This window comes from Podarcis erhardii, assembly GCF_964252035.2.
Source record: "Podarcis erhardii genome assembly, chromosome: 9".
Lineage (NCBI taxonomy): Eukaryota > Metazoa > Chordata > Lepidosauria > Squamata > Lacertidae > Podarcis > Podarcis erhardii.
In genome coordinates, this window is record NC_138512.1 from 23,013,120 (window position 1) to 23,037,034 (window position 23,915).

The window sequence follows — 23,915 nt, forward strand, 5'->3', positions numbered from 1 at the left end:
GCTGCACTATAACATCAAGACTTCTCTGATAGCAAAAAGAGTTTCAAGTGTTGAATATTTGGCATGTATTTTCTTGGTATGTGGTACTTCAACTTAACTTCTTTATGGCTTGTATTTTTCCTTTATAGCTACAAGTGCCACAATTATAATCAGAAATGGAGAGTGGCCTTCGAAGTCGTCTTGTCAGAATGGTACAGCTGAATCCATCTTTCTAAAGCCCATTCCTAGGCCGAGAGTGCTTTCCCTGAAAAGCACCCCAAAAGGTATCTCATCTCTTAAGCTTGCTGACTTCACTTTTATTCAAGCAGCTCCCATGTCCTTGCTGCCACCTCATCCTTATGAACTCCAGCCTTTGTCCCCCCCAGACAGGAATAAATATAGCAGGGGTGATGGGGCTCAATTAAATCTTAGATCCCAGGCCCTTGGAATAATGTGCTCTGCATTGGCTGGCCTGTTCCCTTAAAAATTGCTCAGAGTGTAAATAGAACCCACAGCCCCTTGCTTCTCCCAGAGAACATCTGATCTTTAACAACCCTGATCCTAAGCTGCAGTAGCATGGACCAAAATGATCTTGGCATGTGGGAATTTACAAGAATTACTGAGCTTGGCCACCATACACTTCAAACCCAGAAATCAAAATTACCCAGTATTATATAAAATAGGAGGAAGGGAAGGACACAAAGGGTCAAAACAGAGCTCTGACTGAAAAACAATCAGAGCTCTGTGGCTAAAAATTTGACTGATCCCAAGCTATTTGTTTGATGATAGCATAAGTGTTCTCAGTCTACTTAGGAGTGTGGTTGCAGGCTCTACAATGGTCAGTGATAGATAAATGTAGAATTGTAGAGTTGTAAGGGACCACAAGGCTCATCTAGTCTTACCAATATATTTCCTGGACCCCTACGTTAGGAAGGGGACGGACCCTGATGTGAGGGCAGGGACAAAGATTCGTCGTTGGTCAGGCAGTCTCCAGTGAAGCAGAACCCAGATATTTTGACAGGTAGAGGTTTGGCGTCACTCTGGGATCAGAGGAAGATAGTTATCTCAGGTGTAAATTGTCACTGGGATCTCCCATCTCCCTGCCAGATAGTTTTAAATATATATATTATGGCTCTGAAGGCTTTAGTGGCAAATTCATTCTAGCCTTGCTCAGGAGGGGCAGGAGGAGACCAGTGCCTTACATGACAAGCCCTACATATTAGTTCTGAGATTTATGACTCTTGCAAGCTTAAAAATAGAAAAGATGGGATATTTTAATTTTAAAAACCAGGCATATGTTTTCCTTCAGTAAGCAATATGAGATGAGGAAGCTACCAAATTGCCAGCAATGAAGCACATGCTGGAACGTTGATGGATGATTGTCTAACTGTAGCTGAGGAGTACGTCTGCTTGTTTAAATACCAGCAGTGTGCTACTGTACAAACCATAGAAGTGCGTAGTCCCAGCCAAGAATTCTTACAGGTCATGCTAGGCAGCTGAAATCAGTGGAAGGGAAAAGGTCAGGGGCTAATTAAATGACTGCCATGTGATCTCTTCCAGTGATCTCTTCCAGCACAAGATTAAAATAGGTGATAATCTTTGTGGGTGGGGGAAGAGAACCCTGAAACTATTGCCGCTTAAATGACCAAGGGGGGGGGGGAGACAGCCTAATGTCTTCATAATGATTTTTCTAAGCTGGAAAGCAGTGTTCAGGTAAAGACCAGCATGGTAATTTAGACAAGGACTGACCACATCTACCAAAAATCTCCCTAGGCAGAAGAAATAATCAGAATCCCTAATATTGATTTTTCTTTTCCTGTAAATCATATGGAATGTTCTTTATGTGGAAAACACTTGATCGATTCGGCAGTATTGTCACAGAACCTTGAATAGTTCCAGGTGTGATCTGGAACCTAGCAGAATGTAGTCCCTTCTGCTGATAAATTAAAAGTACAATTAGCTGCAGTCTTGTGTGGGAGAGAGAAAAATCTTAGGGCTGTTTGGATGAATACTCTCTTTATAGTGTGTGTATGGTGGGGGAGAATAAGCATGCAAACCCAACATGCTCTCCTGAACTTGCTGCACGTAAAAGTTGGGTGGAGAGAGAAGTACTGTCCAAACAGTCTTTCTAGGCATCCTGAGAAATGGGACTGGTATTGCTACTCTGTGTACTCCCCCCTGTTACCCTTTGTAATTTCTAGTTGAATAGAAAGCATGATGAGACTGACACCATGTTGGGCATTGTCCCATCTCCAGCTCAGTGCATTATGTCCTTCTAGGCCTTATGGGGGGAAAGGGGTTGGCATGGTGTGGCAGCAGTTTTTTTATTTTTTATATCATTAGGAGCACAGGTAGTTGCCTTATACTGAGTCAAATCATTGATCCATCGAGCTCGGCATTGTCTACACTGATGAGTGGCTTTCTAAGGTGTCAGGTGGTTCATATAAAGTTTACGGATGCATTGGATACTTTCATTATATCAGCGTCTAATTTATTTGTGGGGGTGTCTTTTTCCTTTTTTTTAAAGGAGTGAAAAGCAAGTTGAGCTCAGTGAGCCAATGTCTGCCAAAATCTTCTGGGGCACTTCTTCCAGGAAGGAAAACCAGAGATACAAGAGGGAATCAGCAGCTGGGTAAAGTATTAGTCCCATTTTTGTTTGCGTGGTGATATTAGTTAAGGTTATAAGTTCATCTGTGTTATCTCCAACATCATTTCTATCCAAATGGCTCAAGGATTAATTAACTGGCATGGTGCTTATACAATATTATAATGTTAGGAAACATTACTTGTCTTGGATTTTGCAGATTTTGCTCAACCCTGGGCATCTAAGCACTGGTGTTGACTAAGGCAAGTGTACCTGTGTGTTTTTCCCCATTTACTTTAAAGCTTAAGTTTATGCTTATTCCACTGAGTGGAAATGCTTATTGGTGCGTGTAAGAATTGTTGTATTCTATGATGGCAGTATCCATTTTGCTATTTGTTCCACCTAGGGAACTAAATTTGTAGATAAATGTTGTGGATAAAGTAATAGGTTTCCAAACAACTATTACAAACCTGCAAAAACAGTGCTGACTTTCATTCATTTAAGTTAATTGTTCAGAACGGGGAAGGATTTTTTAAAAAGAAGTTCAGAATGATGCATAGCAGCATGAGGAACCATGCATATATTAACCTAATTTTGTTACCTAGTCTCAGAATAGTGGCGGTGGTGGTTGTTTTTTTTTAAGGAGCATTTCTTCTTATAAAGAGAGAAAAAAGAAAATGCGCAGAAATCAAGGCTTATGCCTTTAAACATGGAATAATACATGATGATGCTAACAGTGAAACAGTATGCAGTATTGCAGTTTGGAAAAGCCTGCCCTCCTAGTGATAATTGCATATTCACATTTGCCGATAACATACCATGTCACTTCTCAGCAAGGCAAAATGTATAATTGGGAAGATTTAGCATATCCCTGCTTCTTAAATCCACTCACTGTATGACCAAGTACTTAAAAAAATAATCTAAAGGGAGCCTGAAGAGTTTAAAGATAATCCACTTAAGCCCAAATATATATGCTTCATACAAGCACATGTAACAGTTGCCTGGCAGCTCCTTCCTAGCTGGAGAAACTACTTTGAGTAGTGTGGGCAATAGTTAGCTGCCTGCAACTCCAACCGTTAGTTATTTGCCTCAACCCTACAAATTTCACATGCATGGGTTCCCTCCAAACATGCACATGAAATCCTATGTTGTCAGGGAGTTGCTCAGGAGAATGAAACAATTTGGAGTACAATCCTGAGAGAGGCAAGTGTCCCTCCAACTTACCCAAATTCTGAAGTAGCATTTTCTGTGTTTTTTGTTTGGTATTGGTTGTATAGAATGAGCCATTTGGCTACGTTTGGGTATGTTGCTTTTGAGGAGTAGCTTGATCCATAAGGATAGTGTGTGCATTTTATTTCCTTTTTTTAAAGAGTATGACAGTTCAAGTTATGTTTTTGTCTTTTGCAGGACCTTCAGGACAAAATGTACCTCGAAGTTTATTGTCTACATTCAGTTCTGGTGAGTTCAATCACTCCCTTTTGTTCCTAAAAGTATTGCGCTAGCAAGGAGGAGTTCCAGTCCTGATCCTAAGTATATTTTATGGTGGTGTTCTGGGTGAAGCAGTTGGCGAAAACTTTAGTGTTTTTTGTTTCCTGCACCTTTTTTGATATGAGACTTTTATACTGGTAGTATGACATCTCTGTTGTCCAAGCATGGGGAACCTGTGACCCTCCAGGGGTTGTCTTTATCATTTGCTACAAACAGAAGTCATGGTTCCATTCCCCACTGAGAGTCTTCCAGTGTGGGTTGAGTTCTGGAATTAGGTTTAATTCTGTTTCCAGAGCTTGGTTGGGGGAAAAGCTCATGGGGAGTGGCAAGGCAGGGAGTGTATTCAGCACCCTTTCTGCTCATTAGCTTTTGCCTCACATGCTCCTTGCCTCATACATGATTTGGGTGGGCCTGCTGCCAGAATTCCATCTCATTTGGCCCTGATTCGTAACTCTGTTTTTTTAATAAGGCTTAATTCTTCCCCTGCAAATGCCCCTTATGTTATTTTTAATCTTTTCCTCCCTCCAACTGTGCTCTGAAACCAGAGGCAACTTTAGATGAGGAAAATCAGGAGGGCTGCAGGTTATTCATAGGTAGCATACACATACGGTAAGAAATAAAACACTGCCTGCTGTTGGTCCTCTCTACCCTCTTTTGTGTTAGCTTTGCGCAAACACTCTTATCAACATGTTTGCCAATGTTGTAATCAATCTACAGAACACTAACTCCTTCTCCAATGGGAGTTCCCATCCTGTTCTAACTATAGCAGCTTCAGGGGGGCATATTGTGTTGGGACTGTGACATGGCAGGAAAGAGTTAACAGCTCCACTGCAACTCTGGCCCTGATTGGCCCATCCCCATGCACCTGCTATTTAATATCTAAATCATGCAGGTGACGAGTTTACCATCACATTGAGGTTGACATAAAGCTTAGAGAACCAAACGTACTTTACCAACCAGACCAGCTAAACTGATGTTCTGACTCCTGTGTAGCATATAAGAAAGTATTTGAACTAAAATGTTGGAGTTGATAGCATCTGATGTAATAATTTTGTATGTAATGCCAAATACAATTTGTCATTGAGCAACACAGCCTTCATATATTTATCTTTGATTGTGGTCTGCAGTGTAGAGGTTAAGCCAGCAATCTGCATGTAGTAAGATGTTCACTTGCCATTTCCAAGTCTTGTACACCTGCCTTCAGTTTTAGAGCTCAGCAGTAAATAATGCATTTGGCTAAACCTTCATTTACCTTAATGGTTCTGCGTGTCAACAAAGAGTGATGAATGGCATGTGCTGAATTAGAAGTGCTACTTATAACATGAAATGTTAATTATAGATGCCTTAGTGATACTGGATTCCTCAACGCATAGGTCTAAAAAGGTTCCTAGCGTTGTCAATTGCTCTTGAAGGCTTCTTCCTGTTGACTCGGTAGTTCAATGTTAATCATGATTTACTCAAACTGATTGTCTCTTTATTGAATCAGGATTAATTGGTAGACCCAAAATATTAAGGGATGTGAGCAGACTAAGAGTTATTCTGTATATGCAGCATGAGACAAATATTTGCACAACAGTAGCTCTGCAGATGTTAACCACATTCCTGACACCTAGTAAATGCCTCATGGGGCAGTGTTGCAATGATAATTGTATAGGACTCCACACAGTATTTAAGCATTATGTTTACATCTAGGAATTCCTGCATTGCAGGGGGTTGGACTAGATGATCCTTGGGGTCCCTTCCAAATCTACAATTCTATGATTCTATGAAATCAAAGGCTCCTGTAAATGATGGAAATGTTTTTAGGTAAATTTCACATGAAAAGAGTTGCTGTGTCTTTAAATTCTGTGTCTTTCGGGTCACGTACTCAGATGTGATTTTTTTCTGAGATTGGATTGTACAGTGAGATTCTGAGAGCAGCTGAGCCATTGGCGTGAAGGTGGAAGATTCAGTTAGGCAGTTGGCAGCTGTGGGTTGATGGATGAAAAAGGGAGATCTCTTTGAAAAATGAGGATAGGAGCATTCTTGTACCTAGTATATATTGACTGTGAGGTCTGGGCCTTGTAATGTAAGGAAGTTAGCAATAAATTGGATTGTATTCTGTCTTGTTTTGTTTGGATTCCTTCCTTGGCTTGGTTGGCTTTCTATAGAATGGTAGGAAGTTATTGTTATTTGAAAGGAGAACTATATACCTTGTTGCTTTTCCAGTGGGTTTGAACAAATTGTTTCTTCAAAGCAAAGGTAGAGAAATGCCAGAAAACCACAGTAGACCAATTACATTTTATTGGGCCTCTCAAAAGTGCCACAAAACAGTGAGCAAACTCAAGTCCTTCAGAGCACTTCATCGGCAAAGGGTGTCAAAGGTGGGAAGAGAGAAAAACTGACTTCATAAAGTCTGCATTGTTATCAGTCTTATGCAGCAGTGTGGGAAGAAGTAAAGAGCAAACTATGTTTTTCACCACAGTTGAAAATATAAAATCTAGCAATTCTCCAGATCTCTCTCCAGACTTAACACATGGGTTCCTTGTGCCAGAGAGCAGCAGTAAGTAGTAAAGAAGGATGAGTCTTTTGCTTAAGGTTGGAGACAGATGTAGAAAACAGCTAGGTTCTACCTTCCAGACCTTCCAGTCCCTGCAAGCAGCACATCCTCTTATCACCATTTCCTGGTCAGAACTGTTGGAAAGGCGGCTCTGGCAGAGTGCTGCAGAGCCTGCAGCTATCAGCTGTGCCAGGGAAAAAGTGGACAGAGTGATGTTGTGCAAGTTGCTGCAGGTGACAGGCTGTGCAATACGGCACTCTGGTGTTACCTTCAACTACAATGCTCTCCTTGTTCAGGCCTGATGGCATGCATCCTTCCCATATGGGCAACAAAGGATATCACCTTCAGGACTGGTTGCAGGTATCGATGGCTTGGCAGCAAGTGGGCAGGAGGGGCTGCCTTGTGTGGTGGATAAAACATTGGGTTGCATTCTTAGTCTAGGCAAAGGGGGTGGACCAGCGCACTACCCTACTTTCCTGTGCCAAAGAATTGGGATACCCCAGTAAAGTGGTCTGGCTGGGAGTGCCTCTATTAGAATACCCAGACAGGGGTGCGTGGGTCTCAGACCCCCTACAAAATGGCATCCTGGAGGGACGTCTCCATTTGATGTGCATCACGGAGTGGTCCTTAACCCAGGATCGGTCCTGTTGGAATGATGAGCCAGCAGATTGGGCTGGTTGATACAGGATACGCACCCAATGTCTAAGCCAAGACCATATTACATCAGTAAAGAATAAAGTTGTGACCTATTTAATCCAAAGAACTGGCTTGTTGTGTCTTTATTACTCTGCCCCTGGTTTTGCTCAGGCATTTGCAGGTTTACTGTGCCTGGGCCTGCAAATACTTCTGTGTAAAGAAATATCTGTCTTTTGCTTGAAGCTGGATACAGACCTGGAGATCAGATTTTACATTGCTTTGTTGTTGTTCTTGAGGTCGGGAAGTTTCACACCAACCATCTGTGTGTTTGTTTCTTAAATTTGTATACTGCATCTGAAGGTCTCACAACATAGAAATACAAAATGAAAACACAAAATACATAATAAAAATGAAACCAAGCCCATACCCACCTTCCCAAAAACACATTTTAAGGGACATAGAATGTTAATCAGCCAAAGGCCTGATTATAGAGAAATGTTTTGTAGTGAAGGTGCCAGGCCAGCCTCCCTGGGGAGAGCATTCCACAAAAGGGGGAGCCCCTGCAGAAAAGGCTAGTTCTTGTGTTACCACCCTCTGGTCCTCTCCAGGGGTGAGGCACACAAAGAAGGGCCTCAGATGATGAATGCAGAGTCCAGGTCGGTCCTTGATACATTGTGGTCTTGAGCCATTCAGGCTTCATAGGACAAACCATCACACTTAATTGGGCCCAGAAATTAATTGGCAGCCAGTGCAGTTGGGTCAGGATCAGTGTAATATGCCAAGAGTGCTCCACAAAGCAGAAGAGGGCATTCAGGAGCGATGATGTCAATGGCTTGAGCCATTCGGATGTTCCAGAAGTTGGCCAGGGCTTTGACAGGAGCATCAGAGAGATCAGCTGGAGAACTCCCCAGAACCATCTATAAACCCATTGGCTCCATTAGCCTCAAAGGATAGACCATCCTCATAGGTCACCTGCCTCTGCAGAGGGGAAAAGGCGCTGAAAGCCTAAACACCAGCAGGAAGTGATCTGACCATGATAAGGGGCTGATGTCAATATCCCTCCCCCAGTCAAGAAAAGAAGGTCCAGGATGAGGCCTGCCACATGCATTGGGCCGGTAACATGTTGGGACAGCCACATGGTGGTCAAGGCAGCCATGAAGTCCTGAGCTACCCCAGAGACAGTTGTCTTGGCATGGATGTCCCAACAGTCTGGGAGTCCTCAGCATCAACTCCAAGACCAGCTCTGTCAGCTCAGGCAGGGAGATAGCTGGGCAGCAAGGCTGGTGGCAAAGCAACAGAATCCCATTTATGTCCTGACGGCTCAGTGCCAGGAAGACACACTCTATTCCCCCCACATAACTGAACAGAGAGCCTGGAGAGAGAAAGAGAAATTCTGTAGACCACAGCAACTCCCCCTCCCCAAATCTCAGGTCTTCTCTGATGCTGCACCAAGTATCCAGGTGGCCATAGCTGGGTGAGACCAACTCCACCCTGTTCACCCACCCTGGTCTCAGTGATACAGACTTCCTCATCCATAATCGGATCATGGGTGAGGGTGGTCTTGCTCAGAGCCGACCTGGCATTTAGCAACAGCAGCCGCAGACCTGAGGACAACTGCAGTTCCCCAGTTCGGAGGAACGGCTGGCACAGTCACTAACTGCCTGTACTGTGTGCCCTTACCTGGCCTTTCCCATCTCCTACGCCATACCTTCCCCTACCCTGGACCACTGCAATTGGGGCCCCCTGGTCTCCCCAGCTCCTCTTTTCCCAGACACATATTACACCCCTTTATTAAAAAAAACAGCAAAACTCCAAAATGGGAAAAAACACACCCGCAGATTAAAAGCTGTTTAGAAACAATTTAAATGAAGCCAAACAGTTGGGGACTCTGCTGTTGTTTTTTATTGCCGTAACAGAAATCCCTAGACAATACCCAAGGTTGCCTTTGGGTGTTGGGTAACTGAAGGAAAGCAAAGCACAGCCTTCTGTAAATCTGATGTTTTCGGTTTAGAGTCACACCTACATATAGATAGATAACTGTTGACTTGTGAGTCCCTGCATGATGTGACATATTGGCTCAATAGCAGATTCCCCCTCCCCTTTTAAAACTCATCTACTATCTCTTCCTGAATTGGCAGGTTTCCTTTGGATACCGTCTAAAGCATGCACCCTCTTATCTTAGGCTGTGTACACACAACATGTATAAAACACATCTGCTCCATCCCCCTACAATCCTGGGAATTGTAGTTTAGCCCTCAGCACTACAGTTTTGCCAGCACCCTTAACAAACTACAGTTCCCATTATTCTTCTTTCGGTGTGTGTGTATGGAATGTGATTTAAATGTATGGTGTGTACACAGTCTTAATCATCATGGCATGGTTTGCATGTCATGCTATGCCAAGATAAGGGACTACGCAGGCTCCTGGAGATGAAACTGGCATGCACTTCACTCCTCCCTGATCCTTTTTGCTGCAGAACTGCTAAGCAAATGTTTGTTCTTGGTTAGAGCTAGTGAATACTGAGTGGAGACCTTAATCACCGGGTCTGGATGGCACACTAAGCCAAACCTTGGCTTAGCTCAGCACCAAAATGTACTGGGAGGTGGGGAGAGAAAGGGCTGCAAGCCCCTCTTCTGGAGCACACAGATTCATGTGGTCTTCCTAAGTACAGTGGTACCTCAGGTTAAGTACTTAATTCGTTCCGGAGGTCTGTCCTTAACTTGAAACTGTTCTTAGCCTGAAGCACCACTTTAGCTAATGGGGCCTCCTGCTGCTGCCGCGCCGCCGGAACACAATTTCTGTTCTCACCCTGAAGCAAAGTTCTTAACCTGAGGTAATATTTCTGCGTTAGCGGAGTCTGTAACCTGAAGCGTATGTAACCCGAGGTACCACTGTATTGGCTTAGCATGTTGCCTGTCACTAAACTGAGGCATTTTTAGTGCCATGAAACTGCACAACCAGCCTGACTTCCCTCTCTGAGCATTTCTCTCTCGATCCCATTTAAGTGAAGAATTTCATCAAGAATTCACGGGCGCATAAACAACAGTAATACGTAATATCAGCGGAATCCCGGTGAAGGGTTATTGGGTTTTTTTGGGGGGGGGGCGTTTTGATGTGTCTGGTTAGAAAGTGCTAAAATGTGTAAGTGGCTATGATAGCTGGGAGTAAGCATATTTCAGAACTGTGAAAAAAGGATAAAAGGCCCTTTGGTTATATGAGGAATAATCTTAATCCATCTTGTGGAACGTTAAATCTTCTCCTCTAGCGGTCTTGCAAGAGAATGAGTTGTGTGACATTACTGGGTGATATATTCAGCTTGGGAGACCACCCACTTCCTCTTCCTCCTCCTCCTCCCCATCCCTCCTGGGTCCCTTCGTAGATTAAACATGAACAGTGTGATGTAATTCAGAGGCTGCTTGTCTTCTGAATCTCACAGAGCAGTTTTATTCTAAGGGTGAGCTTTGTTTTACAGCATCTGGTGGGGAAAGACGCTGCCAGCAGCGTTTACATTGTAGATATAGTGTCTGCCTTCTTGGATTCTCCTGGCTTTTCATCTGTTTGTGGAATCTCAGTGAAGAACCAAGAGGAGGTTGTTGTTTTTTTGATGTACTGTGAGCTTGTTTTCCTTTTTCCTCTGGCCAGCTACTGCATGGCCTCAGTGCTGAGTTACAAATATAGTATGTGACAGTACATGGAGGCATTTTCCTGCTTGGTTTTCTTCCAATTGTTCTGAAGACATGTTATGGTCCCCGAAATTCTCCTTATCCAACATGCATGTTCGTCTAACTGCGAAAGGGTTGCTACAAAATCTTCGACTTCCTGCTGGATTTGGGAAAAACACAGTTATTTTTCATGCAGGTTGGTAATTTTTCTCTGTGTATGGGGGACATCTTGTCTTGTTTACTTCTGCTGCTGTAGCAGTTAGGATTTGTTCAGAGTGCTGTTTCCTTCTTGCAGCATTAAACCTTAAACTGCACCATGTCAGACAAATTAATCATCATTTTCTTAGTGCGTGCGTGCGTGCGTGCATGTGTGTGAGAGGGAGGGAGGGGGAGAGAGAACAGAGATCTGACAGATGTGTAATCTATTTATAAAGTAAAGAATGTGATTTTAGGTCCAGGTTCTTCATTTTTGTTTAACTATATGGCATATAGATTCAGATGTTCATATATTATAAATCAGACTGTGTATTTTAAATAAAGCTGTCTTCTATACAGTTCTGAAATGTATTCAGCGTAATAAGCAGAATGTGTTCTAAATGGAATTCTGAGAGGTTATTGCTGAATTTGGACAAAAAATAATCTTAGTTCTAGTGCACATAGATAGGCAGTAAAAATATAGTAAATACTGTTCCTGGAAAGAAACGGATAAGCATAATGTATTCTAAATGTGACCTAATTACATCTGCATCAACATTTTTTGTACTACACTGCATATCAAACAGAAAAATGTAGAAGCTTTCTTTTTATACATTCTATTTTTGGAAAGCATAATGTTTCAAATAGTGCATCCAGCAAATATGTAACTGAAAGTCCTTTTTGGAGTTTAATCATGTCTCTGGCACCAAGCAGTTTTAATGCGCTCTGTTTATAGTGTGTTTTTGTGTCTCCCCCTCCCTTCTTCTCCCCAGGGCATTTCCTTTTCAGCCTGGCAACTAATAATCTTTCCTAACATCTCAGTCCCTTGGGTATTTTTGACATGCAATTCAGGATGGCTATGCACATGCCTGCTCTCACCTCCCTCCTTCCCCCCCTCCTCTGTGTGTGTGTGTGTGTGTGTGTGTGTGTGCATGTGTGCTTAGCACAGCAGTCAGAATGATCTCATAATTCAGGGTAATTGTTACAGTTCAGATGTTTCATAGGCAAGTGAGCTATCCAAGCATTAACATGTGTGGCACAGCTGAAGGGAAACAACAAATATTTTTATCGGAATATAGGTAGATATGCTACTTAACATTGCTACTAACCAACTGATGTGTAAGACTCAGCTGCAAAAAACAAACATACACAACCCTGCAAAAAATCTGTGCGTAGATTGCAATTGACTTGATAGCAAGATCTGAGTTCTGTATGTGTATACATGAAAGCTCTTGTGCATGTAGTTCTGTGATCTGATTCTGCTGTTGTACATATTAACTGCACATCCTTCTTAACTGGAAGTAAAATATAAAAAATGTCCTGCTAGCAAACCTTTTCTTAATACAGTATGTTTACACGCAGACCTTGGAAGATATCCAGGTTTTCAATATCCCTGTTTTCACTGCATTCATGACTCTTTTATGTGCATGTCACATAGGTCTTGGAAAGCTGGGGCTAAATTTGTTATATACAGTAATTGGCCATGTAGCTAGCTGGCCATATTTTGTTCCCTTAAGCACATAGATGGTCAGTAAAATTTGTCTTCATTTGGTAGCTAAGGTTAAAGTGCTTTCTCTGCTATGGCTGTGGCTAGAATACTTAACCGGGGGAAATGGTTATACAAGTTGCTGAAGACATAAGCCTTTGCTGGCAAGCCAATGATGCAAACATGCAGCAGCAATGTGGAGGTTCTTCGCACCAAGAACGTGTGAAAGAGAGCTCATGAGATATGGGTCCAGAATTGTTGACCTGTATTGTATAATCCGAGCTGCAGAGCTCAACATTAAGTCTGTTATAAATTTTTTTGCATCAAGTAAAGCTCTCTCCCTGCCCCCAGCTTGATTGATCTCAGCATGGTAGCATAAATGTTCATGGAAATGCTTTAAGAGGAACTTGTTTTTGTTGTGTCGTATCTGATACTCCTAGCCCTTTAACAAATAGGTAGCATCACCCAGTGGAAGAAATCATAGTTCAGGCATAGGCAAACTCGGCCCTCCAGATGTTTGGGGACTACAACTCCTATGATCCCTAGCTAATGGGACCAGTGGTCAGGGATGATGGGAATTGTAGTCCCAAAACTTCAGGAGGGCCGAGTTTGCCTATGCCTGTCATAGTTAATTGCTTGAGTTTTAGTTGATTTAAAATTGCCTATAAACAAGAAAGAGAAAACCATTATTTCATTATTATTAGATGATGATGATGATGATGCCACATTACAGACACACATCTTGGAAGAGGCACTCCCTTTTGCATGATGGAGGAGTGGAAAGCCTCTGCTACCTGTGGTTTTTTTGTAAGTACATGTATTAAAAACCCACAATTTCCAAGAATTAGATGCCCAATTATTTTGGGGTGCCTTTTAAATCTCTTAGCTGATTAATAACAAAACATTGCATACCTCCTAAGGCACACGGTCACTTGGTAACAGTGAATTTTTGGTGCCTTCAAGATGCATAAACAAGGCACTGTGCTTCTCCCAGGATCAGCCCAGTTCTGCTTTGTGTGTCAACACAGATGTAATTGAGGAGTTTCAATGTCACCACCTTGATGGAGGGTATTTGGTACAGCCTTGCAGCTGTGATATATGGACCACTATGTGTCTTTTGGGAGCTAGGCGCTGCAGTAGAAAACACACACTGACGGCTTTCTTCCTTTTGCAGGAGCCTCATAAAACTATTGGCTATGCTTGCCACCGCAGCTAATGTGCTTCTCCACTAAAATGGGACAAGACCTGTTTATCATTCCTCTGTCAGGAAAAAAAGAAAGGTCCATCATGCAGGGCAGAACAGGCCGCAAAAAGCTCATTATGCAAATAATATGGCCCACGTTTGCAAGTATAAATTACTCAGGTTCTGCCTTAGCCTTGAGTTCCTTTATTTTCCCCTGTCCTCCTCTTCCTGAGTAAGCAATATGCTGATTTTTTTTTGGGGGGGGGTATATCGAATAATATTGTATGAGTATACTGCTGTGAAAGCTGTGTCCTATTTTTAGGGTTACATAACATATTCTCCCAAATGAGTTCCTCAAAAAAGGAAAGAAACCCTTCTTAAGGCAGCCTAGAATGTTGTTGAGGTTCTTGATTTTTTTAAAACTTCTCTAAGACGTGTAATATATTGGTTAAATATGAATTGTGTCTCTGATGATGATGATGATGATGATTACTATTATTATTATAGATAGGCACATAAGTTAGGCGAACAGATTCCAATGTTTGTTTTGAACCATATGGGCTATTTTTTCCCCTTGATATATGGTTTCCCTATGTGAAGACTTGTAATAATCAATAAGCTGTCCATTCTCAGTGGCTTGTGCATGTCTAAACAGCTTTCTGTCTCAAAGCATACGGAAGCAGTAACTGGAAAGGGATTGGATACCTACTTAACATGTAGTGATGACCATTTTAAAAAATACATTTGTGCCCTCGCCAACTTGAAGTAATGTTTATATTTTGTACTTGAGTATCACAAAATCTTATCCAAGGAAACAAGTGTACGGCAGCTTGCGTGCACCATGAAGAGCTTTGTTTAACTTTGAAGTGGCGCAGTCAACAAAAAGCTCTAGACTAGTTGGGCATAGGAGTATGAGTAGCTATGGCACATCCATTATGCAGCAACCTCTTCTAGCAAACGTAGGCAAATATTGGTTGCAGCCATTAAACTGAGATGCTGTGACTGGTATAAAGTGACAACATGTCAGAAGCTGTGCTCCTTTGAAAAATTCTACAAGTAATGCAGTATCTGTCAAATTGGTCGGAGCTGGCATCACAAGAATATAACGTCAGTGGGACTCTTACTCTCAAATTAGGAGTTAGTCTCTAATCTGTGGAAAGGTAGGAGAAGAGAGGTTTGTTTCTGAGGAGAGCTTATTAGCAAGTACTAACTGTGTAGTAATATGAGCAGTAAAAACTCAAGAACAGCAATCTTGAAGAGGCCATTTTGTGTGTGGAGGAGGGGACAAAAGATAGCTTCTGTACCTTTTCTGGCTGGCAGACCAGATCCTAATTTTCCTGATGCCTGAGTGTTGATGCCGATAAAGCATTAGCGGTGTATTTGGTGAAAAGCCCTGCTTAGGGATGTAGCTTGCTGTGTCATTTTTTGCTTGGCACTTGGTCTCAAATGGATGACCGAGTTTGAGATAGTTTGCATAATTTGAGATCCTCTGGATGGACTCTACTCATTTAGAGGTTCCTGAGCTCCAGGTGTCTGGCTCAGGGTGATTTAGTCTGTTTCAGTCCCTATCATTCACTGTGACAGATATAATTCGTGGACCTTGATCAAAGCTGGCTTCATGTGTTTCTCAATGCGGGATAGTTTGGACCCAAAGGCACATTTTGTTTTTAGGGGCACTCCCTCTACCTACCCAGTTGTTTGGGGAACATTATGAAACCAAGAGCACAATAGTTTTACTATATGTCCAGGTTCTAGATCAGAGCTTTCCAAACTTTAATGTTGATGACACACTTTTTAGACATGCATCATTTAGCAACACAGTCATTCAGTTTTTACTAGCTCTGGGAGTTTTTACTAGTGCCGGGAGCATTTTCATGACACACCTATACACTGCACACACTAACAGACTAACAGAGGTTTTCAATCTTTCTGAGTCCACGGCTCCCTTAACTAAGTACATTCTTTTTGTGGCACCCCTGTGGGGCTCAGAAGCCCTTGCCTGCAGAGCTGGCAGCCTCTCACCCTTTTTTGAACACCCTCCCTTGTGGAGGGTTCCCTCAGTCTTTTCTCCTCTCCACTCTCCTTGGGAGTCCTCTAGGCAGCTGCTGCCCTGGTCTCTGAGCTGCCGCCGTTGCCCCAAAGAGAGGTTTCTTCCAGAGGCACCATTCGCCTTTGGAGCTTGTAGCTAGGGATGCTGCAACAAACAGCTGTGCAAACCTTTGGGAGGCAGAGATGCAAAAGGGCATCAGAGGAAGGAGGGAAGGAAAGAGAGACAGGGGCCAGTGTTGCCTGCAGCACCCCTGACCAGCTTTCAAGGCACCCCAGGGAAATAAACAACTATCTGGCTTTTAGAAGGCACCTGAAAGCAGCCCTGTTTAGGGAAGTTTTTAATGTTTGATGGTTTATCGTGTTTTTAATATTCTGTTGGGAGCCGCCCAGAGTTGCTGGGAAAATCCAACTGATGGGCAGGGTATAAATAATTTGTTGTTGTTTGTTATATGGCACACTGGTTGAAAACCAATGCACTAACATGCCGCGGCACACAATTTGGAAAGCTCTGTTCTAGATTGTTTCTATACAGATGTTTAGTCTAGAATTTGTCTCTGTCGACTAATGGAAAGAATACTGTTGCACACCACCCTGATCTCTGAGTGGTGTGAGATTCCAGGGGTTCTAGGCATGCTTACCCAGGTCCGTGTTTCCTTTTGGGAATGAGGCACAGCAGAGACTGTGGTGTCCCTAGGGTATATGGTTTATTTACACACATATACAAGATCTGGCTTACGTGCGTGAAGAGGACACTTTTAGATCCTTGCTTTCTGTCATCTGGTTGCTGGGCTTCCTCACTAATTGATTGCTGGCTCCTGGGAGGGAGGGTGGGAGACAGTGTCCCAAATTTCAGATTAATGGGAAAATGTCAGCTTTCGATCTGTTATGGAAGCTTCTTAAGGTTCGTTCACCATGGGGTTGAAGTTGATTTGAAGCTACTTTGTGTGTCATTTTCTTTTGTGACCCCCACATGTTAGCCATGTTAACCCCACTATGGACACACTTGAAGCACATAGTATGGTAGGGCTTTTTTCTATTGTCTTGCATACTCACTTGAATGATAAAATTATTCTCAGGTAAAGGCTATGTTCCTACTGTCTTTAACCATTGGGTCACCAGTGTTGAATGGCTGGGTAGGCTTTTGGGCAGCCACTCCCTCTATTGGACTTTGTTCCAATTTGCCTTCTCTTTTGGAACTTTCTTCTCATCTAGTTCTTGACCATGCAGAAGTGCGACTAGGACACCCTGGGTTTGTGTGTGTGTGTGTGTGTGTGTGTGTGTGAGAGAGAGAGAGAGAGAGAGAGAGAGAGAGAGAGAGAGAGAGAGAGATCTATTTTGAAGCTGCTATCGTAGAAGCAAGTCGTTCTGTAACAGAACACTTGATATCCTGTCTTCTCTCTTGCCACCGAGTTTCGTTGCTGCCCTAACCCACTAACAGTGCAGTTCTGTAGATGTCTACTCGGTTGTGTTCGATGGCACTTAACACCCAGGTAAGTGGGTATAAGATTGCAGCCTAAATTAAGTTCAGTTGCCTTTTTAGGCTTGAAGCCTTGCTTTTGGCATGCCACCTGAGATATTTTAGTTTTATGATTTGAATGCTGTTCCTAGTTTAGAAGAGTTACATGCACAGGCATTCAAAAACCATTTGTAAATGTATTTCTGTCTTGGAAGAACGGACCAATGTGACTGAAGTGAAGAGAGCAAGCTTGTGAAATGAGTCATCCTTTAATTAAGCATTTAGCTTCTTTCTTTTCTGCACCTCTAATCTGTATTGGCCTTCACCAACATTTTGCGCTCCAGGCATTTTGGACTGTGGCTCTCATCATCCCTGGGCTCTCTGGTGGGTTGCAGTCTATAACATTTGTAACCCAACAGGTTGGGGGAAAACCGATCTATACCAAAAGGCTATGGCATTGAAGGGGTCTTACATTTCCGTGAGGACATGGGAGTTGTAGTCCAATACACCTGGAAAGCAGCACCAGGGTTTGGAGGGAGCTTCACAGTGGAAGCAAAGGATTTGATTCATAGCGGATGGCGTAACCTAATACTGGCTGCACACTGCAAGTTTCTGTCAGTATCCTTGGTCTATTGCATGAACAGTCTTTTGCTACCCAGGGGCAGTGAGGATTTTAATCCTTCCAGGGCTTTAATTTTGCAAAGCAAGCACTTTTAGTAGTGAGGCTTAGTAGACTAGATGCTTTTGATGTCTATTTTTGCACAGCTTCAACTTTAAATAGCCTCTAAATCCACTCTGCCCTCCCCTCTGCAAGGTTTAATATATTTGTATGATTTGAGCATACTTGGCTTAATCTTGGACCTCAGACATGAACAGCTAAATCCATACATCCTTTTTTTTTTTTTTTTTACTATTTCTTACTACTTAAATGCTGTCTGTCTCAAGCACTGTGCTGCCACAGCACTCGTAATGCTGTGCCATGTTTATGTTAGGCAGTAAAAAGAAGAGGCATCAATATTCTTATAGCATTTCCATGCCACAGAAAGACATAGTCTGTGTTTTTAACTTACATCTACCTTCTGTGCTGCTCCAATGGCATTTTCCGTAGCATGTTTAATTTTGTTAAAGTTTGACAGTCCCGAAAATCGACATGGCTAAGAAAAAGTATTTTGATCATCTTTCCCAGTATTCATCATTTGTTGCATAGAATTAAAAGGCTAAAAGATTAAACATCAATGTATATGAAGGAGGCAATATCTTGAAAAGTGGCTTTTTATGTCGGGGCTGGTGGTAAGGTTTCACCACCTGCAGCCAGGTAATAGACTACAGGTAAAAGGTATAAACACAATCCCTGGGATATAGTTCTTCCCAGATTCACGGCGCAGGTGTTCCATTAATACATATTTAATCAAATGTATGCATGTATTTGGAAAACATATGAGTAATAATAATAATAAATAAAAACAATAATAATTATTAATTATTTATACCCTGCCCATCTGGCTGGGTTTCCCCAGCCACTCAGGGCAGCTTCCAACAAAAGATTTAAAATACAGAAAGATTATAAAATTATGTAGTTGAAGAGGCGAAGTATTCTGTTTATATGGGGTTCTGTAGTATTTCATAGCAAATTTAGGCATTTGAGGGAGGAATGAGATTCTGAAGAGTAAAATACACTTAGTGTGGATTCAGCCCTTTAAGTTGCACTTAGGTCCCATCAGTATCTATGCAAAAAGTTAACTCCACTTGAAATCAGTGAGACTAACATCAATACCAATTGCAACTAATTTATTCTGTATCCAAACCAAAATATGTATGTCATAAAGTATAGGCAATTCACTGCATGTTAAGCTTCAAAATAAGATTCCAACCTTCTGGTTCTTATGCTGTAGTTTCAAAAACAGTCTGCAGAAAGCTGCAGAGAGAGATTGCTGTCCAACTGATAATCTGATAGTCAGATTTAAGAAACTGATTTTTTTTTTATTGGAGCAAAAAAAAATCAGAAGTATTCTTTTTGCAGGGTTGTTGTGTCTCAGAAGGTATCTTCTAAGGAGGGAATGTCGTATGATACCTGCCATAGACAGGCTTTTTAAAGAGTATTTATGTTAAAGATAATAAGCTGCTACTCAATTAATCCGGAATAATTTTTTAGTCAAGCATATTTTTAATAAATTCAGTCTGTTTTGGCTAAATATTGCAGTTTTAACAGACAGTATATTTGAAGACACAGATGGCTATTCATCAGGGGACATGTATATCTAAGATTAATAGGATCAAGGGAATAAAAACAATGTCATGGGGTGAACTCACTCAAGACTGGTTTCTCCATTTGTTTAATTCCTAGCTACACCTGCTTCTACAGCCCCATACTAATTAATGGAGTGGTGAAGTTAACTAGATTAGAACTTGTGCTTGTTTTATTTCTATCTGGGAAAACGTTTCCCACTTGGAAGGCATATTGGGTGCACACATGTCTGTAATAAACTCTTAAAATTATTACGTTTAATTAAAAATGATTCCAAAGTGCTGTAGGCATTGGGGGGGGGAGCTTGTGGTCATGGGCTGTCTGGTAAATAATGCTTTATGAGCCTTAATGTATAATTGTTGCTGCGGCAACACTAGTCATGCTTCTAGGGCCTAGAGATGATTTTCTCAGTGTTCATGGCTTGAAATGCTTGAGCCATGGTGAAACCAGCCTAGTAAACTAGGCATTTATGACTCTAAAATGGGAGTGACTAACCTCTAACCACGTTGGGCTCCCAACTCATCAGTCCCAGCCAGTAGTGAGAACTAAAGAGGAAGGATGCCCTCCGCAGCTTCCCGTACAATGTTGCCTTCAGTTCCCTGCAAAGCCATAATCTTTACGCAATATGGTAGAGGAGTGAGGATAGCAGAATCTTTACCTACCTTTTCCGTATATGAATTATGGAGCAGAATGCAACTTGCATTCAGCCACATGGCTTCTGAACATTGATGAATGCGGGGCTGTCACATTACTTGATCTGCCACTACCATTTTAGAATCGCATTTTAGAATGCTACTGTGCTGCAACTTAGATATGCCAAACAGTTATCCCGAAACAGTATTGCAATTTTCATTCTCAGTGCCCATTAGGTCTTAATCAGCTGATTTGTCACCAGAAGATGTGTACATTTTCATGTCCTAAAGTGCCTACAGCAAATAGACAAGATGCTGTACGTAGGAAACAGTATGCCTGCAATCTAAAACTGTGTGTACAAAGGAGAAAGGGGGAACAATTGAGGAAGAAGATGGATTATGGCTTGCCAGGGTGAAGAATGAGGTTTTAATAAATAATTTGGCATGGTAGTGTTAGAAGTCAGATGATAGTTGAACATTGAAAACTGGGCACCAATTAATAGAGGGAGATGAGCTTTAGTTGGAGAAGGGGGGGGGGGCAGGAATTGGTTAGGAAGAAAGGTACCAAAGAATGAAGATTAATAACTTGAGGAAGCCACATGACAGGCTGATTTATTGAGATGTAACACTTCCACAACAAACTCTTCAAAAAGTGGCTCTAGGAGCATCCAATTCTGGGTATTACTTTAATACACACAACATTTAGGCAAACAACATGGGTGTTCTGGCAGTAGGAGGTACTTAAAAATATCTGTCCCAGTACATTTTGGCATCTCTGAAAGCAAATGTAGTGTTGAGCATTGGGACATGGTTGTCTTGCAAACTTTAGAAATTAGAATTTGGGGGGAAAGGGTCAGCACATAGTTGCTTATTTGAAAATGTGGGTTATAAATACAAATGATGCCAGCATATAAGTGCTGTAATTCTATCAGACACTAATTTTGTATGCCATTATGTCTGTCTGAACATTACCCTGGGGTAATGTTGTGCTTAATGGTAGTTAGTGGTCCCCATGCGATTTATGCTTCATCTGAAGCACTTGTGCAACAAATTTTGGAATCGGTGCCTAAAACGCATTACATTGGTTGCATAAGATTTCTTCCCAGTGTCTTCTAGTTCTCATTGTACTGGAACAGTCTCGCTACTCGTGCCCCCAGCAGATCTACCTTATATTTAAATGAGTAATCATTTCCTAATAAAGACAATTTCCTGTTTGTTCTCTGCTACACCAACAAATTCCTGTGAGACATGTTTGGAATTTGAGATCAACATTGCAAACATTTGTTCTATTTGGCTCAAAGTTTTAGTTTTAATTTTTAGTCCAGAGCACAAAGAGATCCTTAGGTTCAGTACTTGTTTTCAAAAGTTTTTGTTATGGCGTATTCTCTTTTCAAATTCTTAAACATATTTTGAATATGTAGGATTACGGTAAATTAATGATTCCTACTTTTAAAATATTGAACAATGTTTTAAGTGATACTGCAGGTCTGTGCTCACAATATTAACGATTACTTTAGAAACAGAACCTTCACGTCTTTAAATTGTTGTTCAAATACTTTGGTCACATCCTGTTTGATGTAAATACAGCCTTCCTGAATCAGCTGAGAGTTGGGTGTCTATGACTGTGCCACACGTGGAAAATAGCTTCCATAAGTAAAATGGGATTTTAAACTTATTAGTCATAGTTGAATTAGTTAATCTTTTTACAGGGCTTTAATTTTTACAGTGTTATTAAGATTTGATTTGCGATCTAAGCATCTTCCATTGCTGTTGCTAGCCCTCTCGCCAGCTGTCTGTATCCATTATCTACTGTAGAAATGTTTCGCAAGTTGTTGTTTTTTATCCAAGTTTAATTAACTAGTCTCCTCGTGAGGTCTCCTCCTAAAGCTTTGTCTGAGGCTGTAGTTGGTGGAGGTGGAGAGCTATAAAATTCTTAGGTTTCAGTACTGTTTGCCCCAGGTTGTAATACACCTGACTGCCGGCATTCTTGTTGTGACATACAAAACCATAAGACCATTTTCATATGATTTGCCAAGCATGCTTCTAATGGGTCACATTTGAACTGAGATTCCTAAACTATCAGGGACAGGTGGTTTGGTGTGCTGAAGGAACTGCATTTGGCTGTGTGCATGACTACAAATGCATACAAGACTACAAATGCATGCAAAAACATGCCCATGTTTTTACATTTGCACGCATGCTCATGTGGAATTGAAACACTGCTTAATTTTAACTGATGTACATCCTGCGGCTCATTTCTTCATCATACCTTTTTTGTAGCTGTACACTTGGGAGAAAAAATATTTAATAATAAACTGATGGTGTTCACAGAGCCTAAATCTATAGTTCATGTGGAATTTTAAATGCTCTGTGTGCTAACAACTTTAAAGTTTAATTATTCTATCTAAATGGTGCAGATGCACCTAAAAGGATGGCTTTTTCAGGTTAGGTGGGTTGCTCCTTTACCATTCTGATGGGTTTCAGTTGTTGCAAGGTGACTTAGATGGCAATCCTGTAGCCATTCACCTGAGCAGCTTACTTCTGAGTTGACATGTATTGTTAAAGATAAGTGAAATGCCAGCTCTAGTGGCCTCAAAGTCATCAACTTGAGCATCATGTTCAGATAATAAGGTAAATTGGAAAAGCAGAAGAAAAAGCACCTGTGGTTATTTACCTGTGATGGGTTCTTCTTTACTCCAAAGCGCAAATTCCTATTAGATGCATCCTATACTGCCAAAAGAAGACAGACAAGTCATGCAAATAAGAGAACACCCACATGCATTCTTTTGACTGACACGTGGATAGAATGACTGAGAGTATCTTTTCAGTGGCCTCCTACATGAATGTAGCAAAGGATCTGATTGGTTTGGGTGTGACCATGTTGAGCATCCATTGCACAGGTACATTCTTGCCAAGACTTGCAGTTAAGCTGAACTTCAAGGACTAGGAAGATGTGCTCCATTCATTTCAAATGTCTTTATCCAGCCACACCGATGACAAAGAAGAGAGGGTCTGAAGAAGTTATTTTGTTGTCTTCTCAACCAAGAAGCTCTTTTTTGCAAGTTTTAGAAGGTGGGGACTAGTCAGTTTGTGCTTTTACAGTAATGGAGAGCTTAGCTGCCATCCCAGGAGAACCTAAGTTTGTCAACTATGAGGTGACAGAAGCTGAACAAAAGGAACCTAACAACATGGCAGAATCCGGAAAAGAAACTGGAACAACTTTAGATTTGCAGAAGATCCAGCAGACAATTAAAGATGACCTTGTGGCAGAGATCAAGTCCAGCCAGCTGGAAATAAAATGCGTGCTTGAGGATATCAAGAAAGCCTGGATGGAAATGGAAATGAGGCTGAACACTCAGGTTGACATGGTGACCCTGATGAAGGAAGTGAGCCACAATCTGACTAATATTACAGTGTTTCAGACAATGGTGAAGAGCCCGAAAATGTCTGCCAGCTTGACTTGTGTTGCCACGGATGAGAAAGAACAGGCATCCCAGTGCATGGGTGCAGAAGTTGGAAGTATAGACAAGTGGGGAACAAACTGTCAGAGTGGGGGGAATGCAGAGAATCCTATGTTGGGTAAGAAATATACAATTGTAATTGTTTTGCCTGACTGATATCACTGCAGACTTTTGAAATTAAAGCTGTTTCTCCCAGGAGAAAAATTCCTACATTTAATTATTTGAAAAACAATGTAGTAGCCTTGTAATTCAACTATAATTTTAAGCTAGGAAAGTAGGTTTGGGGTTTTGGGGTTTGGGGGTTTTGTTTTGCTTTAAAG

General features: G+C 41.7%; 1 protein-coding gene and 1 long non-coding RNA gene across 3 annotated transcripts in view; one reads left to right on the plus strand and one right to left on the minus strand.

Annotated features, from left to right (window-relative positions):
* The window catches only part of MTUS1 (microtubule associated scaffold protein 1), a 101,061-nt gene that overhangs the window by 47,855 nt on the left and 29,291 nt on the right, over nucleotides 1–23,915 (plus strand). For both annotated transcript variants that reach the window (XM_081875640.1, XM_081875641.1), the window contains 3 exons: nucleotides 129–263; nucleotides 2,507–2,611; nucleotides 3,971–4,021. In XM_081875640.1, coding sequence (XP_081731766.1) covers nucleotides 129–263; nucleotides 2,507–2,611; nucleotides 3,971–4,021 — 291 coding nt within the window. The remainder of the gene's footprint in view (nucleotides 1–128; nucleotides 264–2,506; nucleotides 2,612–3,970; nucleotides 4,022–23,915) is intronic.
* LOC309349717 lies at nucleotides 10,334–20,269 on the minus strand. The gene is made up of 3 exons (XR_014160128.1): nucleotides 20,165–20,269; nucleotides 13,482–13,829; nucleotides 10,334–11,048 (listed from the first exon to the last, which is right to left on the minus strand). It is a non-coding gene; the product is annotated as an uncharacterized lncRNA (long non-coding RNA).